The 22,258-nt window shown below is 43.2% G+C and overlaps 1 protein-coding gene across 3 annotated transcripts in view; it reads right to left on the bottom strand.

Annotated features, from left to right (window-relative positions):
• Positions 1 to 21,419, bottom strand: part of IKZF3 (IKAROS family zinc finger 3) — a 414,014-nt gene extending 392,595 nt beyond the window's left edge. For all 3 annotated transcript variants that reach the window (XM_044055471.1, XM_044055472.1, XM_044055473.1), the window contains exon 1: positions 21,208 to 21,419. In XM_044055471.1, the coding sequence (XP_043911406.1) occupies positions 21,208 to 21,334 (127 nt within the window). In that variant the 5' untranslated portion in view covers positions 21,335 to 21,419. The remainder of the gene's footprint in view (positions 1 to 21,207) is intronic.
• Positions 21,420 to 22,258: the final 839 nt, after the last annotated feature.

Genomic DNA, 22,258 nt, shown 5'->3' with positions numbered 1-22,258 from the left:
AGAGAGAGAGAGAGAGAGAGAGAGAGAAAATAAATAAAACATAAACTAGAAAAGAGAAGAAAGAAAATAAAGTATGTGGAACATGTAAGCATGTAACTGAATGTTGTACTTGGTCTGTAATAATGAGAAATATGGTTTGGAGTAATATATGTAGCAACAGGACTTGCTGTACTAATGTCCTGCTGAGCAGCTGCTATGGCCATAGCATCTGGCCCTCTCTGCAGTGGGAGAGATTACAGACATACCTCTCAACACTGTACAGATCACAGAATGTCCACATATTACCAACATAGTTTTTTGTCTGTTCCTCCTGAAATCTGTACTTTTATGATAAATAGCTGAGGATTGAAGTTATCAAGTAATAACAAACACTTGAGTTTAAGACTCCACATACTTAAGAATATTCACGCTAATGCAAAATGTATCATTCTACAAACTTCCTAAGCTTCTAACAGGAATATTTAAAGTCTATCCCTATTTATCCCCCCATCATTTTAGGCTTTGTCCAGATGTGATGCTTTGAGAGGTTGCAAGGTAGGATCACAGCTCAGGAGCCTGACTCGCCCTGGGAAAGGACAACTCGTATATGACAACCACTGGGGTGAATGTCAAGCAGTTGCGAGTGTGTCACTTCTAGGCCAGTTAATGGGATGTTTTCCATATCCATATTATCTGTGATTATGAGTATGACACATGTTTGTCTTGTAAAGCTAAGAGACCTATAGAGGGCATGTGCATAGTAAAGTAATGTTGTAGACATGTGTTGAACTGCATGTATATATTGAATTAATAACATTCAACTGTACAGTGTTCTGCTGGACAATAAACACATTTGTGACTGATATCTGTAGTCACATACACATATACCTGTGTTATGTCAGCCAAACCATTGGCAGGTCTGTGAGCAATGACATTGCAACATAATAGCCTACTTATGTCTGTTGGACATCTCCCAGGTTATCACAGTGATGTCAAACCCTACTGTGCAATCAATGTACTAATGTATGGTGCAGCTATATTACTACAGTATCAATACTGATATCCCTTTTGACACCCATTTGTGTGTGCAATTGTCCAGACATACTGCTGTAACAGGTTGAAAAGTATGATTGAGCAGCAAGACTGTAAATACAGTGTGCCATATTAACATAGAACAGAAATGTGTACCAGATATCCCCTGAGCACATGTATGCATGCATACATGTTGGAAGGCACAAAACTAATCACATGCATTTCAAGCAGTCAGGTGCACAGGTTGTGCATGTTGCACATGTGTGTAATATCAGTGTCAGTGCATACAACAGACACAAATGTGTACAGATGCTGGTTGTTGCATTGCCCTGATGCTGATATGGGTGCTAGAGTAGGCATGATTATCAGGTATTGATCAGAGAAGTGTCCAACTGTGTTATGACCCTCTGTCCATGCCTACCACTATCAGCTATATCAACACCTATATACAGTGGATATCACAAGTGTACACACCCCTGGTTGAAATGCCAGGTTTGTGTGCTGTATGACAATCAGACCACAGAAGATCATTTCATAATGTTTATCATCTTGAATATGACCCCTATCCTGTCCAATTCCATTGAAATACAATCAAAGGTGTTTCTAGGAAGGTGAGCAACTATTGCCAAATGAAGATGTGCCATGATGTAAGAGTCCAGACCAAGATGGATGAATGCTGTAACCATCTCAAGAGGTGCATACACAACATATCAGTTTAAGGGTGTGTGCACTCATTTAACTGGCTTATTGTACTGATTATTTCCATATGTTTTCACAGACCAGATTGTTATGTTTTCAATTGAATTGTACAGGCTATAGGTCACATGGCTTCCGACCTTTCCACAGCACAACTTCAGCCCTCCTTTCCTTCACTGACCACATCAACAAAAATCGAAACATTAGTTTACTCACCTCTGCTCTCTTTATAGACCTGTCCAAAGCCTTCGAAATGGTTAATCACCATATTCTGATAAATATACTTAAAACTTTTGCACTCGACTCTAGTGAGTTAAAGTGGTTTGAGTCATATCTGCATAACAGACAACAAGCTGTGCTCTGGCAAAATAACTTATCCAACCTCCTTCCCATTACCCTTGGAGCACCCCAAGGCTCTATACTCGGCCCCCTTCTGTTTTCTATTTTTATTAATGATCTTCATACCAGTATTCCCTCTGCTACCTGTATACAATATGCTGATGACTCTACTTTGATTTGCTCTGCCTCATCCCACTCTGAACTGCATTCCATCACTCAACAGACTTTCAAAACTGTTGAAACTTGGTTGCTAAAATGTTGCTTAATCTTAAACCCCGAAAAAAACAAACTGTTACTTTTCTCCCTCACCTGTAAATCCTCTCCGCTCAACTTCTCTCTCCTGTCTAATAATGGTACCATCATATCACCTGACCCTTCCACCAGGCTCCTCGTGGTAGAGATAGACAACCTATGCTTTGACTCTCACATTAACAACACTATAAAATTAGTTAACAGAAAACTAGGCTCCCTGTAGAGAATTAAACCATTTCTTGCACTTCTTGCTAAAACTAGCATTGCCCATTCACATCTGATCTCTACCCTACGTTATGTCTCCCCCATTTACACTTATCTGTCCAAAATTAACCTCTCCATACTGGCAGTCACCTACATCAGTATTTCCAGATTTGCCTCTAGCTCTACTTTTAGAACTCACCACTGCTTAAACCTGAAGCAACTAGGATGGCTTGAGCTTCAAAATCTGATCTTATTTCATCTCTCCTTAGCCCATAAAATTCTCTATAAACCTAACAACACTCCTATTCTCAAGACACTTATTACACCTTATTGTAACCTCAAAAGCCTACATTCTTCTAACAAACTTTTTATATCAACTTGTATATCCAATAACTTGGCAGGCACCTCCTTGTTTTCTAACACAATAGGAAAAGCTTGGAACTCTCTTCCTGACAATCTCACTGCAATCTCATCTCTTCCCTGCTTTAAATCCCAACTCAAAACTCATCTCAAAACTCACTGGCTTTGCCCCTGTACTAACCCTAACTAGCTTGCCTAATGCCACTAGTATGTTCACATTCTCCTGCTTACAAACTAGTACAAAAACTTACTTTTCTGATATCTTTCTTAATTTTGAACTCCCTCATCCTGTAATTAATTTCCTGTTGTTGCTTCTGTAATATATGTCACTGCTAATTTGTGTTACTTCAGTAATATATGTCAGTTCTAGTTTATATTTTTTTCTGAGTGAATTTTTGTAACATTGCTATTAATATTTATGTATTTTCTTCTCTTGGAGGTTTTCTCCCCAGGCCTCTGCCGAAAATGGACATATATCCAGTTGAATCAGCCCAGTCAACAAATGTAAAATAAAATAAAAAATAAAATAAACATTACAGGTGAGAATTGTTTTGAAATGAGTTATTGTGGTGTCATGTTCCAATTGCACAAATACCTGGCAGTGTAACAGGGGTGTGTACCCTTTATGTCTGCTGTAGCTATATGGACTCAGCAGTACCTGACCTGTATAACCAGCCTCCACCAAGGTGCAGTAATCCTCTTGGTGGACAGCAGCAATACACAAACCACATAATAGGTTGCTACATTAGCTGCACAGAGACACACAGATGCAGGCAACAACTTGAAAGCAAGTCCACCTACATCTGAGAAAGCATGTAAGTTTACAGGTGACTTCCTGTAAGGCTGACTATGACTACAACGGACATATCCACACCACTAAGGACAACTGGAACTGTGTCTCCACATATGTTGTAAGTCTTAGAGGAAACAACACAATTCACCCTGTACTGGGGGTAAAGAACATCACACACACACACATACCGTGGATATAGGTAACCTGCTTCACACAGGTTAGGTGAGAACATTGCCACCCAGTCCACCCCAGTTGTACAGGGGGATATGCACATCAACCACACACCTCCCTTCAGCAATGGTAAGTATGTACATATTGCCTACTGATGGCAACAACAGCATATCTGCATGGGCCATGATAACATCAATGTCTGCCTCCTACATGAACTAAGGCATGTGCTCACAGCTCCATCACACACCACAGTCAAACACAGACCTGCCACCATCCACGCACCATCCACATGGAAGATACCCACTGTCAACTCTCTACACAGAAATGAATGGAGAACAGAGGATTATGCAATCAAGTGTCCAACATTGTGGGGAATAAGATAGCTCAGGGATAGGAGTGTAATGTAAGCTGCTATAGCCATTATAGCTTGGAAGGTTACGGTGTAGTGTGGATTATTTGCAAGTAATGTCCACTGTTGATGTGCAATTTGACAACTGCATGATGTCGTGTGACCTTTTTCCTGTTTATGTCTTCCAGGTAACATGCAGAGTGCTCGCCTAAAAGCATTCTCTGTTGGGGAAACTGACATCATCACCCAATATGTGATTGGACATTATGCCCTGTTATTTGGATAGAGAGCAGAAGATGTGCAGGAGAGGACCGCCCTATTGAACAGTGTGGTCCACAGGGTAAATTATGCTGGTCTGCACAGCAGAACTTTTGAGCATGTGCAGCATTGGGCCACCGACCTCATCCACCATGCCTGTCAATGGTCTGCTGCTGTAGCAAGGGACCAGCTAGCCACAGGTGGGGCCTAGCCATTCAGCCCACACTGCCACCCACCAAAGAGCTCCTAGCCAAACTTGGGGCACCCGCCCAATGCACAAGCCATGAAGCTGAGGGAAGCATTGTGAAGGTGGGTTGCATACACACAGTGGACAAGGAACATGCAGGTAAGGGCCCAGTGGGGATTAGTACACTAATGTATCAGACATACATGTATCTGTATTGTATCTACATCCATGTGTTAGGTCTGATGGCAGTTGTGGCTGGGGTTTTCTAATACACAGAGCTGCACATCTATGGTGATGACAGGACATTGTGTATTATTGCGATTAGTACTGTAGATGTGCAGACATGCTACATCCATCCTGTACCAAGGCCACATGTGAGTCAGCTAACAATAACTCCCTCTCACATCTACCTAGGACCCTCTGGTCTGCATATGGGACAGCAGCCTGAAGCTGGTGAGTATGACATTGTTCTGTTATTGCCTGGCTATACCCCAGGCATGTGAAGCTCATGCAATTTTCCATGCACACAACCATCAGTAATAGCTATATTGCTTTATGTAATAGCTATATTGTTTTTTGTGCATGTTCACTTGTGCTGGGGTTAACTGTATTGCATCATAGTGGTCACCACTGGGGCCTATCTGATGTGACTTCAACATTCCTGTAGCATACCTTACAACTTGTCAATGCCAAGATGTCTGGACAGAGGCCAGCAAAATGGGCTGGACAAACGGCCTAAGGTAGGAAATTGTGTGACACATTAGTGATATACAGTGGATATAAACTGTGCACACACCCCTATTAAGATGCAAGGTATTCCTGTTACATACTAATTAGGACCACAATATGTCAGTCCACACCTCTTCCAGCCTTTAATGTGACCCATAACAAGAACAGTTCACTTGTTAAACCAGGCATCTGGACTCATGTATTGCACCTACAAGGCTGGCCACCTGTGAGGGCGGCAGATAACGTATCAGCATGATGCTTCAGTCAGGTATGATACCTCATGCTGCCATATGTGTCAGTACACTCACTGTGGCCCATTTGGCTATAATATCACATACATGGGCATTGTTAAGACACACAGACCACTTCTGACCACGTATAGATTACAAACATATGGATATTCCAGACACATCTGTACAGAGGACTGGCACAATGGTTTAACCTGCTCTATGTGAGACAGATGCTGTTATCACACTATATAAAGCAATGGCAACAGGAGGTGGTCACCAGTCATGTATGGTATACACATCAAAATGGTATAAGCCACACAAGATATGATCCTCACACACACAAATATTTGCCAGCATTGGGATTAGAACTCCAGCCTATCTAGGTATTCCTACTATAGTGCTATGCAGTTATCAGATGTGCCACAAAGATTAAACATTTCTACCTATTCTAAAGGTACTTTTAAGGTGATGACATCAACAGGACTACTAAATTGGAGTGAGGGGAAGTGTAAAGGGTAGTACACAAGTCAAAAATGGTATAAGCCAGACAATACATGATTCACAGACACACACACACACACACACACACACACACACACACACACACACACACACACACACACACACACACAAACATGCCAGTATTGGGATTAGAAGTCCTGCCTATCTGGGTATATCTACTACAGTGTTACACAGTTACTACACATGCTACAGAGTTTACTGAGCTTTCACATGGCCAAAGCTGCTTATAACTGCACAGCTGTGGTAAAGTATTACAGGTGGCAGACAGTCTGCCTTCTCTTCCACCCATACATCATGCTAGTTCTTGCTGTCTTGCACTTCATCTAGTATTATGGCTTGGTACTTCACCAGGTTATTTTATCAAGAAGTGTGGCACACGTGGGAGCCATCAGCAGTACTCGTTCATCACAGATGTAGCCACAGTACTTACTAGTTATGTCCACCCCTCCTGGCATGTTTGAAGGGCAGTTTTCTGTGCTTTCACCCATTAACCTGGTGCATTTGTCCATTCTGAGGCACTGTTACAACTGCCTCATGTACACAGACAACCCTCCCCTCTAAACTCCAAACACTCAGACCTGTGAGGGTTACCCATATATCACCCAAAGTGGACATATGAACTCTCCAGCAATGTCTGGACTAGCAGATCAATAGGGTAGGACTAGCAGGTCAAGAGGGTAAGATCAACACCTGCACCACACCATGTGGACTACATAGCTCAACATGACACTCACTTTGATAGCCATGACATACAGTGAAAAGCCACACCCCACCTACCCAGGGGCACTCAATGGACATTTACGCAAACAGCACAGACCAGCAAGACAGGCCCCCACTCAGACACTGCAACATAGCACATGCCAAGGCTCACATATTTAACCTACACAGTGTGCCCCTCAACCTAAATTCCTAAGGCTAACCACCTTGCACAATACAGTGATCATGGCTAACTCAGTACTGAGGCACACACATATTCCACTCACTAAGTTGAATATGGAGCAGGTAACAGCCAAATATCTATCACATGCCAGCATCCAACACATGACACAGTCAGTCATGGCACTCCACAACAGCTACAAGTATCACTCTGTATCCATGTGGCTGTGAATGACCTGGGACACATCTCCCTGGACTACATGACAAGAGACATGGTTGAACTCTCTGATTATGTGGTCCAGGCAGGTGTGACAGTAGCCCTGAGCAGTGTACTACCATCACCCAGAATGATGCTGTGGTACTATCAACAGATAATTGACTGCAACATTGGCTTATGTGCTTTGTGTCATTCTCAGGGGATCCAGTACCTCTCTGCTTGGGATGATATGACTGACAGAACTCAATGACTTGAAACAGATGTCCTACATCTATCACCACTAGGTTTCCAGGTACTGTCTAAGTGTCTTTCCTCCCCATATGATGCCTTATTAGGCAGTGTTCCTAATGTTATTTTCACAACAGCTAGACATGTATGCAGTCTGAGGGTCATGCTGCTCAACAGTAGACATCTAACTGTCAGGATGCAGTCACTCAAAGCACTCATTGGAGTGGAAGACACATGTCTGCTGTAATGGAGAGGTGGTTCACAGCAGCAGACAGCAGACCTGCAGTATCAGGCTATGACGCATTCCACAGCTGTCAGCCCCCAAACATGGACCACACCACAACTTCACAGGTGGTGTTGTCTCCATATTCATTATGGCTAGGAACACCTCCAGACTAGTATCCCAGCATAATGCATTGGAGATACTTCTGGTACAACATCCTTGGGGTAATAGTGCAATTCAGACCATAGCCTGCTATGGGTGCACATCTATGTCCCTAGACTGTCAATGCACATTCCTCAACACTCTGCCATCTATGATGGTCCAATGCAGCACTGACATAGTATGAGTCTTCAAACACCCCTCCATCACCTGGGGAAAGTAGCCAAGTGCCAGTACAGTGGCCCAACACTTCTGAGATTCATCATTTCCAATGCCCTGGACCAGCTCATACTGACCCCGATAGAGGATACAATGACCTTGACCTGTGCTCAACCAAACACACAGAGATTACTATTCACAAACACACACACACACACACACACACACACACACACACACACACACACACACACACACACACACACACACACACACACACACACACACACACACACACACACGCACTTGCCAGTACTGAGATCCATAGGTTCAGTGCTTCATAGGTGTGTAGTAGGTGAATGGGTCTGAAGGCTGTACAAGGCTAGCCCATGGGAATAGCCTGGCATCAGACCACATGAAAACAGTCCCTAGTGTGGCTCAGGAGTATAGTCACTGGAGTGGTCCCCCGGGGTGGGTATTGTATTCACCATCCACTCATCCAGATTTCTATTGTGGGTGGCCAGTGATGTGCACGGCTTCACATGTATGTGATTTATATCCCATAACATGGTCAGTATCAGGGTTGTGCACATGTCCCACATGCATGTTCTTTGAAGTGTGGATGTGTGCTTTAGGTCTTTGGGGCATGTTGTGTGGACAGATTGGTATCTTCAGTAGCAGCATTTATGACCTCGTTTGGTGAGACCTGGCTATGTAAATGAGGTAGTAATTGCACCTACATAGACAGTATGATACGGGAATTCATTGGAGTTGTATGCATCTGTCCATACAGGGCATGTGTATAAGGCATGGTATTCCCTTTGTGGGGTACATTTGCAGACTCCACAGTTGTTGCAGGTGTCCAGTGGGGAACATGGCAAAAGTGCCACTGTACACATTGATTGGGCTACTGAGTGGGTGCCATGTCCTTTTACTTGCTGGATAACGCACATTCAATCAAGAGATGTAACACATCAAAGTACTTTCTGATGTCACTGGCACTGTTGTAGTCAACAGGCAGCTGACTGTCAACCTGTGTTCCCCATTCTGTTATAACAATGTCACTGTTCAGTGGACTACCACCAATGTATTACTTCATGTGAGCCATGGTGTTCCCAAAGGTAATGGCGGGACATCTCTTGGCATTGAGGTAATGTCCTGGGTTCTAACAACAGTCATAGGTGTCAACTGGCCTTTGGGCGTGATGACAACATCACATGGATTGGGAATGCTACCACCCACCTCACTGTTGTATGCAAACATTATCAGCCAGGGTGCCTTTGTGTTCTCCTGCACCTCAGAAGAGTAGATCCCAAACATGAGAGGACATGTGTCCATACCCTGTGTGACACCAGTCATGTTTTGTCATCAGTTTGACATGGAGTCCACTGCAATCACACAGGGGATACTATCTGTGAGGCAATTTGCCGGAGAACTACTGATATAGTGGTTGCTGCCTAGCCAAGTGTTTTGTGTACGATTCATGGGTGGAGAGTGGTCTCCAAGTATTAGAAGGGTTGCCTATATTTTTAACTAATTCATACTTTCACATAGTCATTGGACATGGCATTACACATTTAGGGCTGTGGATTGTCTACACCAACCTCTACAGTGTTTGACAACTGTTGGCCTTGTAATGTGGACATTGGGACATATGCCAGGTCTTCAATAAAATAATTTAGCAAAACCCACCCTCCAATGGATTCTGTTATTACACAATCACCCCAACACCCACACAGGATACTGATGACAGACAGACACACACACACACACACACACACACACACACACACACACACACACACACACACACACGCTTGCCAGTACTGAGTTTAAAACCCCTACCTAGCTATGTATTTCTATTACAGTGTTACTCATTTGTCACACGTGCCATGAAGCTTATAGGGTGGATGTTGTCCCAAGGTACTTCTAAGGTGAGGAACATCACCAGCCCTTTTAAATATTGGCATTGGGTGATGTAGTGGGTGAGAGATTTCACAAAATATTTTACCCTACACACACATTTACATTTGCCAGGAGTGAGGTTCAAACCTCTATCTAACTATGTTTTCAGACCATTATGTTACGCATTTACCACATGCACCACTGACCTTACATGGTTTAGGGTTGCCAACAGGTACTTCTAAGGTGGATGATATCTGCAGGACTGCTAAAGTCTGACACTGAGAAATGTACTGGGTGTAAATGGGGCCAAAACCTTTAAGGTACAGACACATATATGTAGATATATGTACACACACACAAACACTTGCCAGGAATGAGATTCAAACCCCTACCTATGTAGTTATTGCTATTACATTGTTCCACATTTATCTCACACACCACAGAGTTTATAGGTAGAACAGTGACCAAACATACCTCCGAGGTGAGTGACATCAGCAGCAGTGCTAAAGGAGGGGTAAGAGAAGTGTAGTGAGTGCGAATGGTCTCAACTACATTCATAGGTTAATAGGTGTGTACTAGGCTAATGGCCCTGGGGACTTTACAAGCCTTGCCATAGGATTACCCTGGCATAGTGCCACCTGACCTTAGTTCCCGGTGCCTCTGTCGAGTAGAGCCACTGATGCTATCCTCGGGGTTAATTTTCTGTTTCCCATCCACTCATCAAGATTTTTCTTGAAGAGGGTCATCAAGGTGCTCTGCTTGACATGTATGGGAAGTCTGTTCCATAGCATGGGCAGTCTCTGGGTTATGAACCTGTCCCTCCAGCATGTTCTGTTAAATGTGGTAATGAGATTGAGGTCTCTGGAGCGTGTGGTGCGGAGGGATTGGGATTTCTTTAGGTACAGTATTTCTAACAGAGCTGGGTCAGACATGGCTTTGTAAGTCAAGCAGAGATCGCCTCTAAGTAGGAGATATGAGACAGAGAATAGTTGGATTTTTTTGAGTCTGTCCATATAGGACAGGTGTTTAAGGCCTAGGATCCTCTTTGTGAGGTACTTTTGTGGCCTCTCCAGTTGTTGCAGGTGTACATGCCAAATGGGGCATTGTACTCGATGATTGGCCTAATGAGGGAAGAGTAGAGGGAGACAATGACCTCTTTCTTCCTGGATGCAAAACCTTAATAATGAGATGTGCCACATAGAAGGACTTTCTGACCACAGTGGTAGTCTGGTGATCAAAAGAAAGGTTGCTTTCAACCTGTTTTCCCAAATCTCTTATAATGCCTTCTGTGTTCCGTGGACTACCATCAATGTGGTAATTCATGGAACCGGATTTTTCCCAAAGGGGATGACAACACATTTTTTGGCATTGAGCTTAAGGCCATGGTTCTGAGACCAGTCATTGGTCTCAGTGAGGCCATTCTGTAGGATGTCAACATCACTTGGGGAGTTAATAATAGCTCCCAACTTGCAATTGCCTGTGAACTTTGTTAGCCAGATTCCATTTGTGTTGGCCTGGACTTTAGAGAAATAGATACCAAACAGGAGAGGACCCAGGACCAAACCCTGTGGGGCTCCACTTGTGACTAGTCAGCAGTCGGACTTGGAGTCAGCTACTTTCATACTGTGGGTTCTGTCTGTGAGTCAGTTTGCAACCCATCTAGTGATATAGGGGTTGATGCCAAGCTTAGTGAGTTTGTCTATGATTCCTGAGTGGGGAATTGTATCAAAAGCCATGGCCAGATCAAGGTAGGCTGTATGAACCACCTTGCCTTCATCCACAGCTCTGGGGACTGACTCAAAGAAGCCGACCAAGTTGAGCAGGCATGATCTACCCTTCATAAAACCAAACTGTGTGGGATCCAGAGTTTGAAGATTCCCAATATCCTTGTTTATTTGGTCCATGATGATGTATTCCATAGCTTTGCATATCAGACTCATCAGGTTAATGGAGCAATAGTTCCAAGGTCTGTAGTCACTCCTCCTTTGTCGAGAGGGATAATTGTAACAGTGCACCATTTAGTAGGGACAAAGCCTGAGGTGAGGCTGTGATTCAACAGGGCACACAGATGAGGTGCCAGTTTACTCTGTAGTTCATGTAGAACACAACCAGGGATATTGTCAGGTCCCATAGAAGCTGTATTCTTGGCCTTGGACAGTGCTGTTTTAACCTGTGCAGCAGTGATACTGGGTGCCTGGCAATCTACTGGTATTGTGATCGGTCCTTTGGATGGGGGAGAGGAGTAAAGTTGGCACTGAATCTGTAGGCCAGTATACTGGCAATATCTGTTGGCAAGGTATAGGAGGTACCGTTGTGCAGTAGCTCAGAGTAATTCTGGATATTGCCGTGGAGATTCTTTACATAACTGTAGAAGGCCTTCTGGTTGTCTTTACAATCTGCTGCAATTCTGTTTTCATAGCTAGCTTTAGAGGATTTGATGAGGTATCTCAACTTTTTGTTGAGGCTGATAAGTGACATTCATCTAGGAACACACACACTCACACACAACTTTACATTTGACAGGACTGAAATTACAACTGCTACATGGATACTTATTTGTATGGTATACATTTATATTGTCATAAATGACAATATCGATGGTGCATTTGGGTGAACCAAATGCGCAAATTTCAAACTTTGACATTCTCAGAAGTTCAAAAATCAGCAAATCGAACAGCTGATTCACTGATTTTCGAACTGAAATGTCAAAGACACATTGTAATGCAGGGGGGCAAGCCCCTCTGCACCCCCCACTTTAATATACTAACTCCAAGATCGCACTACACTGGGGAAAGGGATCATTTCCCGATCCCCGCTATAGTACAATTCGCACCCACAGTGTCGAATCTGCAACGAGCGAATGCCAATGTGCATTTTCCCACTGCACATTCGGACTATTTTTTCGAGGTTTTGCCACTTTGAAAACCTTCTTTCGAACAAAGCAGATTTGCACGAATGCATAACGCACATATGAAGGTAAACCATTTGTATTGTAGTGTTACACAGTTATCACAAGCACCACTGAGACTATAGGGCTGAGAGCTAACCAAGGGAATTTCTACAATGAATGTCATCAGCACATCCTGTGATGTAGGCCAATAGGATGTGTACTGGGTGGGATAGGCCTCATAATGGGATTCTGTCTGTTGCTGTCTGTCTCTCTCTTCCCCATGTCTCTGTGTGTGTATGTTTGAGATATTATATCATGTTGGCCTTAGATATGTGTGAGCATTCCTATCTAATGTGTGTGTGTGTGTGTGTGTGTGTGTGTGTGTGTGTGTGTGTGTGTGTGTGTGTGTGAGTGTGAATTATCAATGGTGTACAATTTGGTGTGTGTGCACAGACATCTGCGAATAACCAATATCTGTAGTCCGCTGTGTTGTTAGACATGGGCTTCATTTCTCTAAGTGCAGGAGCATGCCCAGTATGACCTTCTATATTGACAGTGTGCATCCATTCCAGGGAGGGTTGGACTCCAGTTCAGATTTTTTGTGCTACAGCTACACCTAGCAAATTGTTTCTGCAGGATATCTGTAGATAGGTTGCCAATATGGAGACATAATGGGTGTAACATACGGGGGGATACTGTACCTATTGCTGTCTGTGCTGCTTGTGTAACATGGTTGGTTGTAGAAAAGATTGTCTGACATATGTACTGTTTTACATGGTGGTGTATCATGTCATCAGCTACTGACAGTTATCATTCTTTGCTCACAGTTATTTACCAGGGAAATACAAGATCAATGAAGCTGAGACCAATATTCTCAGGCATATAGACTACACATTCTGGCACACTCCTGCTATTGTGGAGGGGTAGCTACAGACAATAGACTGGTGGTTCTGTTTAAATGGTCCAGCACCTTGTTAGTATGCAGGCTGGGGATCCCCTCCTTGTGCTTTTCTCAACTTCACAATCCTGCTGGGGCCATACCTCTCAGCTGTACAGATACATCCAGGTTATCCAGAGGCAGAACTCATATATCTGGTCAGTTTACCTTCACAGTGTGGTTTAAAAGCAGTTTTGTGGCTATTCATTCATGTGTTTGCAGTCAGGGAGTAGGATGGGTGGACATTAGTGTTTCAGACTTCACACACTCCATTACATCCATGCTTCTACTTTCCCCCTTTGTTATCCTCTCCTCTTCCTAACATTATGTAAGCAATATCTCAGAGGTATCCTTATAGATGGGCCTTTATCACAGTAGTATTTATGGCCTGGTCCACAGTTCTTGCAGTAGAACATGGAGGGGCATGCTACTGGCATTTGTCAACATGTCCTTGCATTTGTTTTCTGTTTACTGTATTGGTTGTTAGTTAGGACCCCCTGCCCTTCCATACATTGGCACTATGGGTGAGACATGGGCCTTAGCCAGAGGACTGTAGGCCATTTGAGAGTGCTGCAGGCCATCTGTAGCAGGCCAGTGCATTCTGTCAGTCATATGTTTCCAGGCTGCAAGCCAGTGGATTACCCTGGGGTGACAGTGGTGAGTGGTTGAGGTGTTTCTGTCAATCCTTCCTGTTCATACTGATACACGTGTCTGAATGTGGTCAGGTTGCTGCTTACAGCTAGGGACGCACCTGCATTTGACACTTATTCAGCATGCAGCATCATGTATGTATTCCCATACAGATACAAAAGTTATTACTGCTAAACCACCAAGCAAACGCTCCCTTTCCAGAATTGTAAATATAAATGACTGAATCCAATAAATGGTAGAAACGGAGCGAAGCATGTTAAAGTAAAACATACACTGGTTTATTCATAAAATCACAATCGGCCAAATAGAATATCATATTAGATTAGCGCTTTCACTACTAGAGCTTCTTCAGATCTCAAACAGCAAGACATATACTACCATTAAATATATACCCCAATTTGAAAACATCTCAGCCTATCATATTCAATCCAATAATTAAGCCTTAAAGTGCCTGTAGCATTAAGTAATATAGGGCACTACATCACACAACAGTAATGTACAACATTAGAATATATAAAGTAAGTAAAACTAATAAATACAATACAGAGCTAAAATCTATGTATAAAAAATAATAATAAATATATATATGAAAAATATATATATATTGATAGTAAAGCAAAATATTTATGCAAGCATACAGAGATGGGTTAATGCTGTACTTATTCCCTACAGCAAGGATATGATCTGTGATAAACCTGTGGCTGATGGTGGGGTGAGGTGGGTGCATGTGTGATGTGGAAGCTACTTGCACCTGACTCACAAATATACCTGGGACATTCCTCTTATGCTGACTTGTGTGTGGACATGGGAAGCCTGCCATCACTTTATAACTGTGCCTTTTGTGGTCTGCCAGTGATTGGCCAGACTAACAGTATTCCATACTAGAGGGACAACTAATGTGATGCTAACCTCTATGTATAATTCCAACCTTGTGTGCAGTTGACAGCTATTTTATATGAACTCTGTGTAGGTTACTTCCACCTGTGTACTGTTTCTATGTATGGGCCCCCATTCATGGCATGTCCAGCTTTCCAACGGTGACAGATATTGACATCTGCACAGTGAGTATGTACAACTGCTGATGTGTGTAGCTAAGAAGCAGTGTGGTTAACACTGCAGTTGTTGGAATATGGCCCTGTCATCCACTGTACTGTACCTAGGCCAACAAGACACAACCATCCAAGCCCACATTCTGACCACTTCCAGGCAATATTAAACACATGACAAACTTACCACACTTCTTCTTCTGCTTTTGTCTGCTCCCGTTAGGGGTTGCCACAGCGGATCAACTGTTTCCATTTCATCCTGTCCTTTGCATCTTGCTCTGTCACACCAATCACCTGCATGTCCTTTCTCACCACATCCATAAACCTTATCTTAGGCCTTCCTCTTTTCCTGTTACCTGGCAGCTTCATCCTTAACATCTTTTACCCAATATACTCTGAATCCCTCCTCAGCACATGTCCAAACCAACGTAATCTTGCCTCTCTGGCTTTGTCTCCAAACCTTCCCACCTGGGCTGACCCGCTAATATACTTATTCCTAATCCTGTCCATCCTCATCACACCCAGTGCATATCTTAACATCTTCAACTCTGCCACGTCAAGCTCTGACTCCTGCCTTTTTGTCAATGCCACTGTCTCCAACCCATATAACATAGCTGGTCTCACTACCCTCTTGTAGACCTAACCTTTCACTCTTACTGGTACTCGTCTGTCACAAATCACTCCTGACACTCTTCTCCACCCACTCCATCCTGCCTGTACAATCTTCTTCACCTCTCTGCTGCACTCACCATTACTCTGAACTGTTGATCCCAAGTATTTAAACTCATCCACCTTCACCACCTCTACTCCCTGCATTCTCCCCATTCCTCTATCCTCCCTCTCATTCACACACATATATTCTGTCTTATTCCTGCTGACCTTCATTCCTCTTCTCTCTAGAGCATATCTCCACCTCTCCAGGGTCTCCTCCACCTGTTCCCTACTCTCACTACAGATCACAATGTCATCTGCAAACATCATAGTCCACGGGGACTCCTGTCTGATCTCGTCTGTCTACCTGTCCATCACCATTGCAAATAAGAAAGGACTCAGAGCTGATCCTTGATGTAATCCCACCTCCACCTTAAATGCATCCGTCACTCCCACCACAGACCTCACCTCTGTCACACTACCCTTGTGCATATCGTGTCCCACTCTTACATACATCTCTGACACTCCTGACTTCCTCATTCAATACCACAACTCCTCTCTAGGCACCCTGTCATATGCTTTCTCTAAGTCCACAAAGACACAATACAACTCCTTCTGACATTCTCTGTACTTCTCCATCAACGCTCTCAGAGCAAACATTGCATCTGTAGTGCTCTTTCCTGGCATGAAACCATACTGCTGATCACTAGTCATCACCTCCCTTTTTAACCTAGCTTCCACTATCTTTCCCATAACTTCATGCTGTGACTGATCAATTTAATCCCTCTGTAGTTACTACAGCTCTGCACATCACCCTTATTCTTAAAAATCGGTACCAAAACACTTTTTCTCCATTCCTCAGGCATCCTCTCACTTTCCAAGATTTCATTAAACAATCTAGTTAAAAACTCCACTGCCATTTCAACTAAACGCCTCCATGCTTTCACAGGTATGTCATCTGTACCAACAGCCTTTCCATTCTTCATCCTCTTCATAGCTATCCTTACTTCCTCCTTGCTAATCCACTGCACTTCATGATTCACTATCTGCACATCATCCAACCTTCTCTCCCTTTCATTCTCTTCATTCATCAGCCCCTTTAAGTACTCTTTCCATCTGATCAACACACTCTCCTTGCTTGTGAGTACGTTTCCCTCATTATCCTTTATCACCCTTAGCTGCTGCACATCTTTACTAGCTCGATCCCTCTGTCTAGCCAAATAGTACAGGTCCTTTTCTCCCTTCTTAGTGTCCAACCTTTCACACAACTCTTCATATGCTTTATCCTTAGCCTTCACCACCTCTCTCTTTGCCATGCACCTCATCACCTTATACTCTTGTCTACTTTCTTCATCTCTCTGATAATCCCACTTCTTCTTCGCCAACCTCTTTCTCTGTATACTCTCCTGTACTTCTTCATTCCACCACCAGGTCTCCTTGTCCTCCTTCCTCTTTCCAGACAAACTTACCACACTGACCCCTACATATTGTACACATGCAACAATGTAGACTGGGACACCTCTGGCAATCTGTGCTCCAGTGATATTACTCCTCAAACTTACATGTTACTGCATTTATACATGGGATTGTGTGTGGGGGGTGCACACCTGCAGACTTTAAACATTTGCAATGACTATACTGGTTTTTTGGTTACTCTGTTGGCTTCCATTTCATATTGTATCTATCATGCAGAAAGGAGATGTATCAGTAGAGTACACATGTTAGATCTTAATGGCATACATTTCAGTTTCAGACTTCTTACCCTTCAGAACTAGAATGCAACTGCCAGAGCTGTTGTAGTATGTCTGTGTAGGTCTGGAGGGGGCTGTTCACCATTGCCATCATTTGGGTCTTTATGGTCATCTACACCTGTCCTGCTGGGTGAGGCTGGTGGTGGGTATGTGAGCCTCATCGACACCCATGTGTGTGACCTATTGACACCCACAGTTATTTGGGCCATCACATGTACTGCGGTGGGGGTTGTCACCTTGTGTAGTGCTGCCTAGTATGTTGACACCAGTATTTGTTATGAATTTCCTGCTGTGCCATATAGCTGTCAGCTGTCTGCTGCTATCCCATTCAGCCACCCAATTCCCTTGCATGCTTGCATCCATATCATACATAAAACTATCAGAACATACTACTCCATTCAGTAATTGATAAGAAGGGTGACTTACCTTGTTGCTGGGCCAGTATTGAGGATGGTGCTGGAGGGCTGACTCTGCCAAATGCATATAGTACACTCCCTATACATGGTAAAGCACAGGTAGTGTCATGTTTGGCATCCCTTTCACTGTATGTGTGAGTTGGAGAGAGAGAGGTATCAGTCCCTGGCTCCCTACAGTGTCAGTGTGTGTGCTATGTGTTGCCTCTTTGCCAAGGCATGGGCATACTGGTCACGTTTCCTTCTTTCTACAGGGGCAGGTGCAGGATGTTCTTCCTCTGAGTCCCTCTGTGCCTGTGCTGGCCTTGGCAATGGCGGAGGGCTGTGTGGCCCTGCCCCATGCTGTTCCTGCTGCAGCTGTTTCTGCAGGATCATATTGTGTAGCATGGCACATACTATGAACATTTGTGTACATGTAGCTGGAAAGTACTTTAGGGATCCACCGGATATGTCAAGGCAGCAGAACCGTGGCTTGATCATTGTAGAAATGCTCTACAATGATCCTGGTTTGTGCATGTGCCTCATTATAGTGCTCTTATTTGGGTGTTTGTGCATTTCTGATGGGTGTCATCAGCCATGACTCCAGTGCATAGCCAGCATCCCCCACTAGATGGCCATATGGGATGTCCCCCCTGGCAAACGCCTGATACAGCTGTGAGCAATGCCAGATGTGGGAGTTGTGATAGCTTTCAGTGTTGCCAGCACACACATTCATGATAATGCCCTGGGCATCGCACATGACCTGGCAATTGATGGAGGGGAAGCCCTTGTGGTTTATGTAGACTGTACCCCACTCGCCAGGTGGTGTTTTGATGTGGATATGCATGCAGTCTATAGCACCAACTACCTCAGGGTATTCTGTTATACAGTGGAAGAGATGCATACTTCTGGTCAACGCCTCATGGGCGGTGGGGAAATATATATGCTCACTGGCATATGGTGTCATGGCATCCAGGAACTGGTGGAGTACCCTGGATGCTGATGCCTGTGAGAACCCCATGATATCCCCAGTTGGTCTTTGGAAGGTACCTGTGGCTAGTATTCTTAAGCCTACACATACCTTGGTATCCACTGGGATGGGTTTCCCTCTATTAGTTCTGTGTGTGAGGGGTAGCCGGCACAGCTCAATGATTTGTTGTAGAATGTCCCTGTCCACCCTGTAGCGCTCCACTATCTCCACCTCATGTAGGCCCTGGTAGGTTACCCTGGGTCTGTACACTCTTCTCCTCCTCCTCACTGTGGGTCGCTTGTTAGCATTCTCCTTCTCACCACCCTCAATCTTTAGCACATATTGATGGAGTAAAGTAGCAGCAGCCTCTAACATTTTTAGATAGTTTTGTCAGTTAAAACTCCCATGTCTGTGTGCACCGGTGGTGTAGAGTTTGTGGGGAAAAAACAGTCTGTAGGGCATTTGCATAGTTTATAGTAGTGTGCTGGGCTGGGCTGCTGGATGTTTAATTGGCTGATTCTGATACATTCCACCTGCCAGCTATGCTAGTTCTCCTTGATTGCCTTCTACTGCTGTTTTCCCTTCCCAGTTCTTCCCTATTTAAGCCCCAAGGTGTGCCACACATACCCAGTGCTGAAATGTAAACAGTGCTGCCATTTCCTCTTGTTTTATTTATTCATTTATTTTTTTTTTTAAAAAACCACAGCACGCACACCCATTTAGGCTATGTACACACTGCTCAGGCACATCTGACACACCCCCTTCCTTAGCTGTGCTTAGCTAAGGGCAAACACGGGCCACAGAGCTCCAATAAACTTACAGCAAGCATGACACACACCCTTATGAAGTCATTCAGCTCTTACACTTGCACTATTGTATTCTTACACCTACATGGTTAGGTACAAGCTGGCACTTTGAAGAAATATTTGATTCAGTATAACTCCCCTCATTTGCATACCCCACTGTGTAGGTCATTAGTTACTGCACTAAAACAGACCCTTTCCCCTAGACAACCAGTGCTCCCTGGTATTGTTTACATTCTGCATGCCATTGACTATAATGGCAAAATGCAGAATTAACTTAAAATTGACATTTCTCATTTTTTCTTTTATTTTTGGCACAATCCCATTTGCGCTCCACTGCCCTGTGCTTAAACGTCCGAGACTGGCCAAAAAAAAAAAAAAAAGTTACATTTTCATAATAACTAATCACTTTTCAATGCCAATGGCCTTATATTTGGCCATTTCATGTCTATACATAATTCATGCTTTTCCATGAGCTGTCATGCCTCCATTTTGTCAGTTGCATAAATGTACTCAGTTATTTTCTGAATGCATTTCTGCACTGGCACTGTTCTAGAACGGAGACCTGGCAGCTTAGTGAATCACAAAATCAACTAATTTGCATGGTTTTCACCCGCAAAGGAGGTGATTTTCATATTTGCTGGTTTTCCATGCTAGAACAGTGTTGGACCGCTCGTGCACGTGAAAATGGCATGATCCTGAATCGTTCGGTGGCCATTTTCCATGCAGGAGCTCCTACATTGTTCCTGCATGGACATTTTGGCTTCCTGAATCCCGGGAAAGGTCACAACTGGCTGTAGTTCAAAGGAACCTGATACTATACAGATCATGTTTAGTGAAATGCTTACATTAACAAATAAATTAAATATTGTATATCATCTTTTTGTTAAAAATATTGAACATTAATATCAAATTAGCAGCAAATATACTGCTGTGCTGAACCTGAAAATAAAATACATGTGGATCTGTGTTCTACTTTGGTTAACAAATGTAAATCAATATTGGGAAAAAATAATTAACTTTCAATGTCCTTTAGAAATGGTCTGCTGTTAGATGAGATGATGGTCAGCTCACCAATAAAATATTACTGGCCGCATTTGCTTTAAATTTGTTGTCTGTAAGAGGCATGGAGAACTATGTATAAATGAGAACTGTGGGCATGTGTATGTAACGCGGGGAAATACTTTTCAAAGTTATCAATCTGACCAACATACAGCCTTTCAAAAACTTTAAATAAATATTATTTACCTGTGTGACTACGTTTGTGTACCATAAGGACATTAAGACTAACGCACGCAAGTCCACAGATATCACAGTTCAGTTTGCCATTAACAGATTTTCCATCATACAGAATTGAATGCCTTTCCAAATGCATACTCTCATATTCCCTGTACTGTTGTGGGAAGCTGTTTATTCTCTCAGGTTCTTCCACATGTTCTGTATCATCAGCCCTGAAGACATCTTCGTGTTTTTCATAGCATTCATCTTTCACTTGAATATATTCACCTGAAAAGACAAAAATGGAACTCATGATGAATAAGGTCATTACCGGCTGTAGTTCATAGGAACCTGATTACTCCATAAATCTTGGGTCTCAAGACTGTCTGAGATGTATAGTAATATTATTTAGCTCACAGTAGTAGCTGAAGTTTTTATAGCATTGTGGCTTACCGCTAAGTGTTCTGTCTTACAAACTCCAGAGTCTGGGGTTCACTCCTGCACTGATTTAGTGCTTTTTTATTTGTGTCTGTCTGGATTTTCTCTGAATGATCTGGTTTTCTCCCAAGTCTCAAAATATGCTGACTTGCTATCAAAAATACATTGTCAGTATTTGCTATTCCCGTTGTGGCTGGGTTCGTGTCTGAGAAGGTTTGCTTTAACTACTTATATAGTTACTAGGCATGCAGTCCAGGAGACTAGCCTGATATCCTCAAAGCACTGACTGGTTAAGTGACTTGCTCAAAGTCATTCAGTAGAGAAAAGAAGACTCAGATAATGCAACACTATAACACAAGAAACAGCTTGTTAACACCTCATAGCCTTAATCTTCTTCCCTAACTGCTGGGCTTACCCATGTAAGTAATACAAATTTGTATAACTGTATGATTATGTAGCTGGCCCTAAGAATACTGTGCAAAGGTGCAATTGGTAAATCATGTTTCAAATTAAATAAAATGTTCAGAATGAGATTTGCACAAACTTCTAAACACCTTTTTTATGTGGTGGACAGAGGTCCTACAAATCCTGTTTGTGGAAGGGATGTGGCCCTGTACTCCAATATGTTTTTTAATCAATGCTT

The sequence above is a fragment of the Protopterus annectens genome, chromosome 13.part0 (genome assembly GCF_019279795.1).
Source record: "Protopterus annectens isolate FY-2018-M chromosome 13.part0, PAN1.0, whole genome shotgun sequence".
NCBI classification, from domain to species: Eukaryota; Metazoa; Chordata; order Ceratodontiformes; family Protopteridae; genus Protopterus; species Protopterus annectens.
Note: the sequence above shows the minus strand (reverse complement) of the source record. Positions and strands in the feature narration are given on the sequence as shown.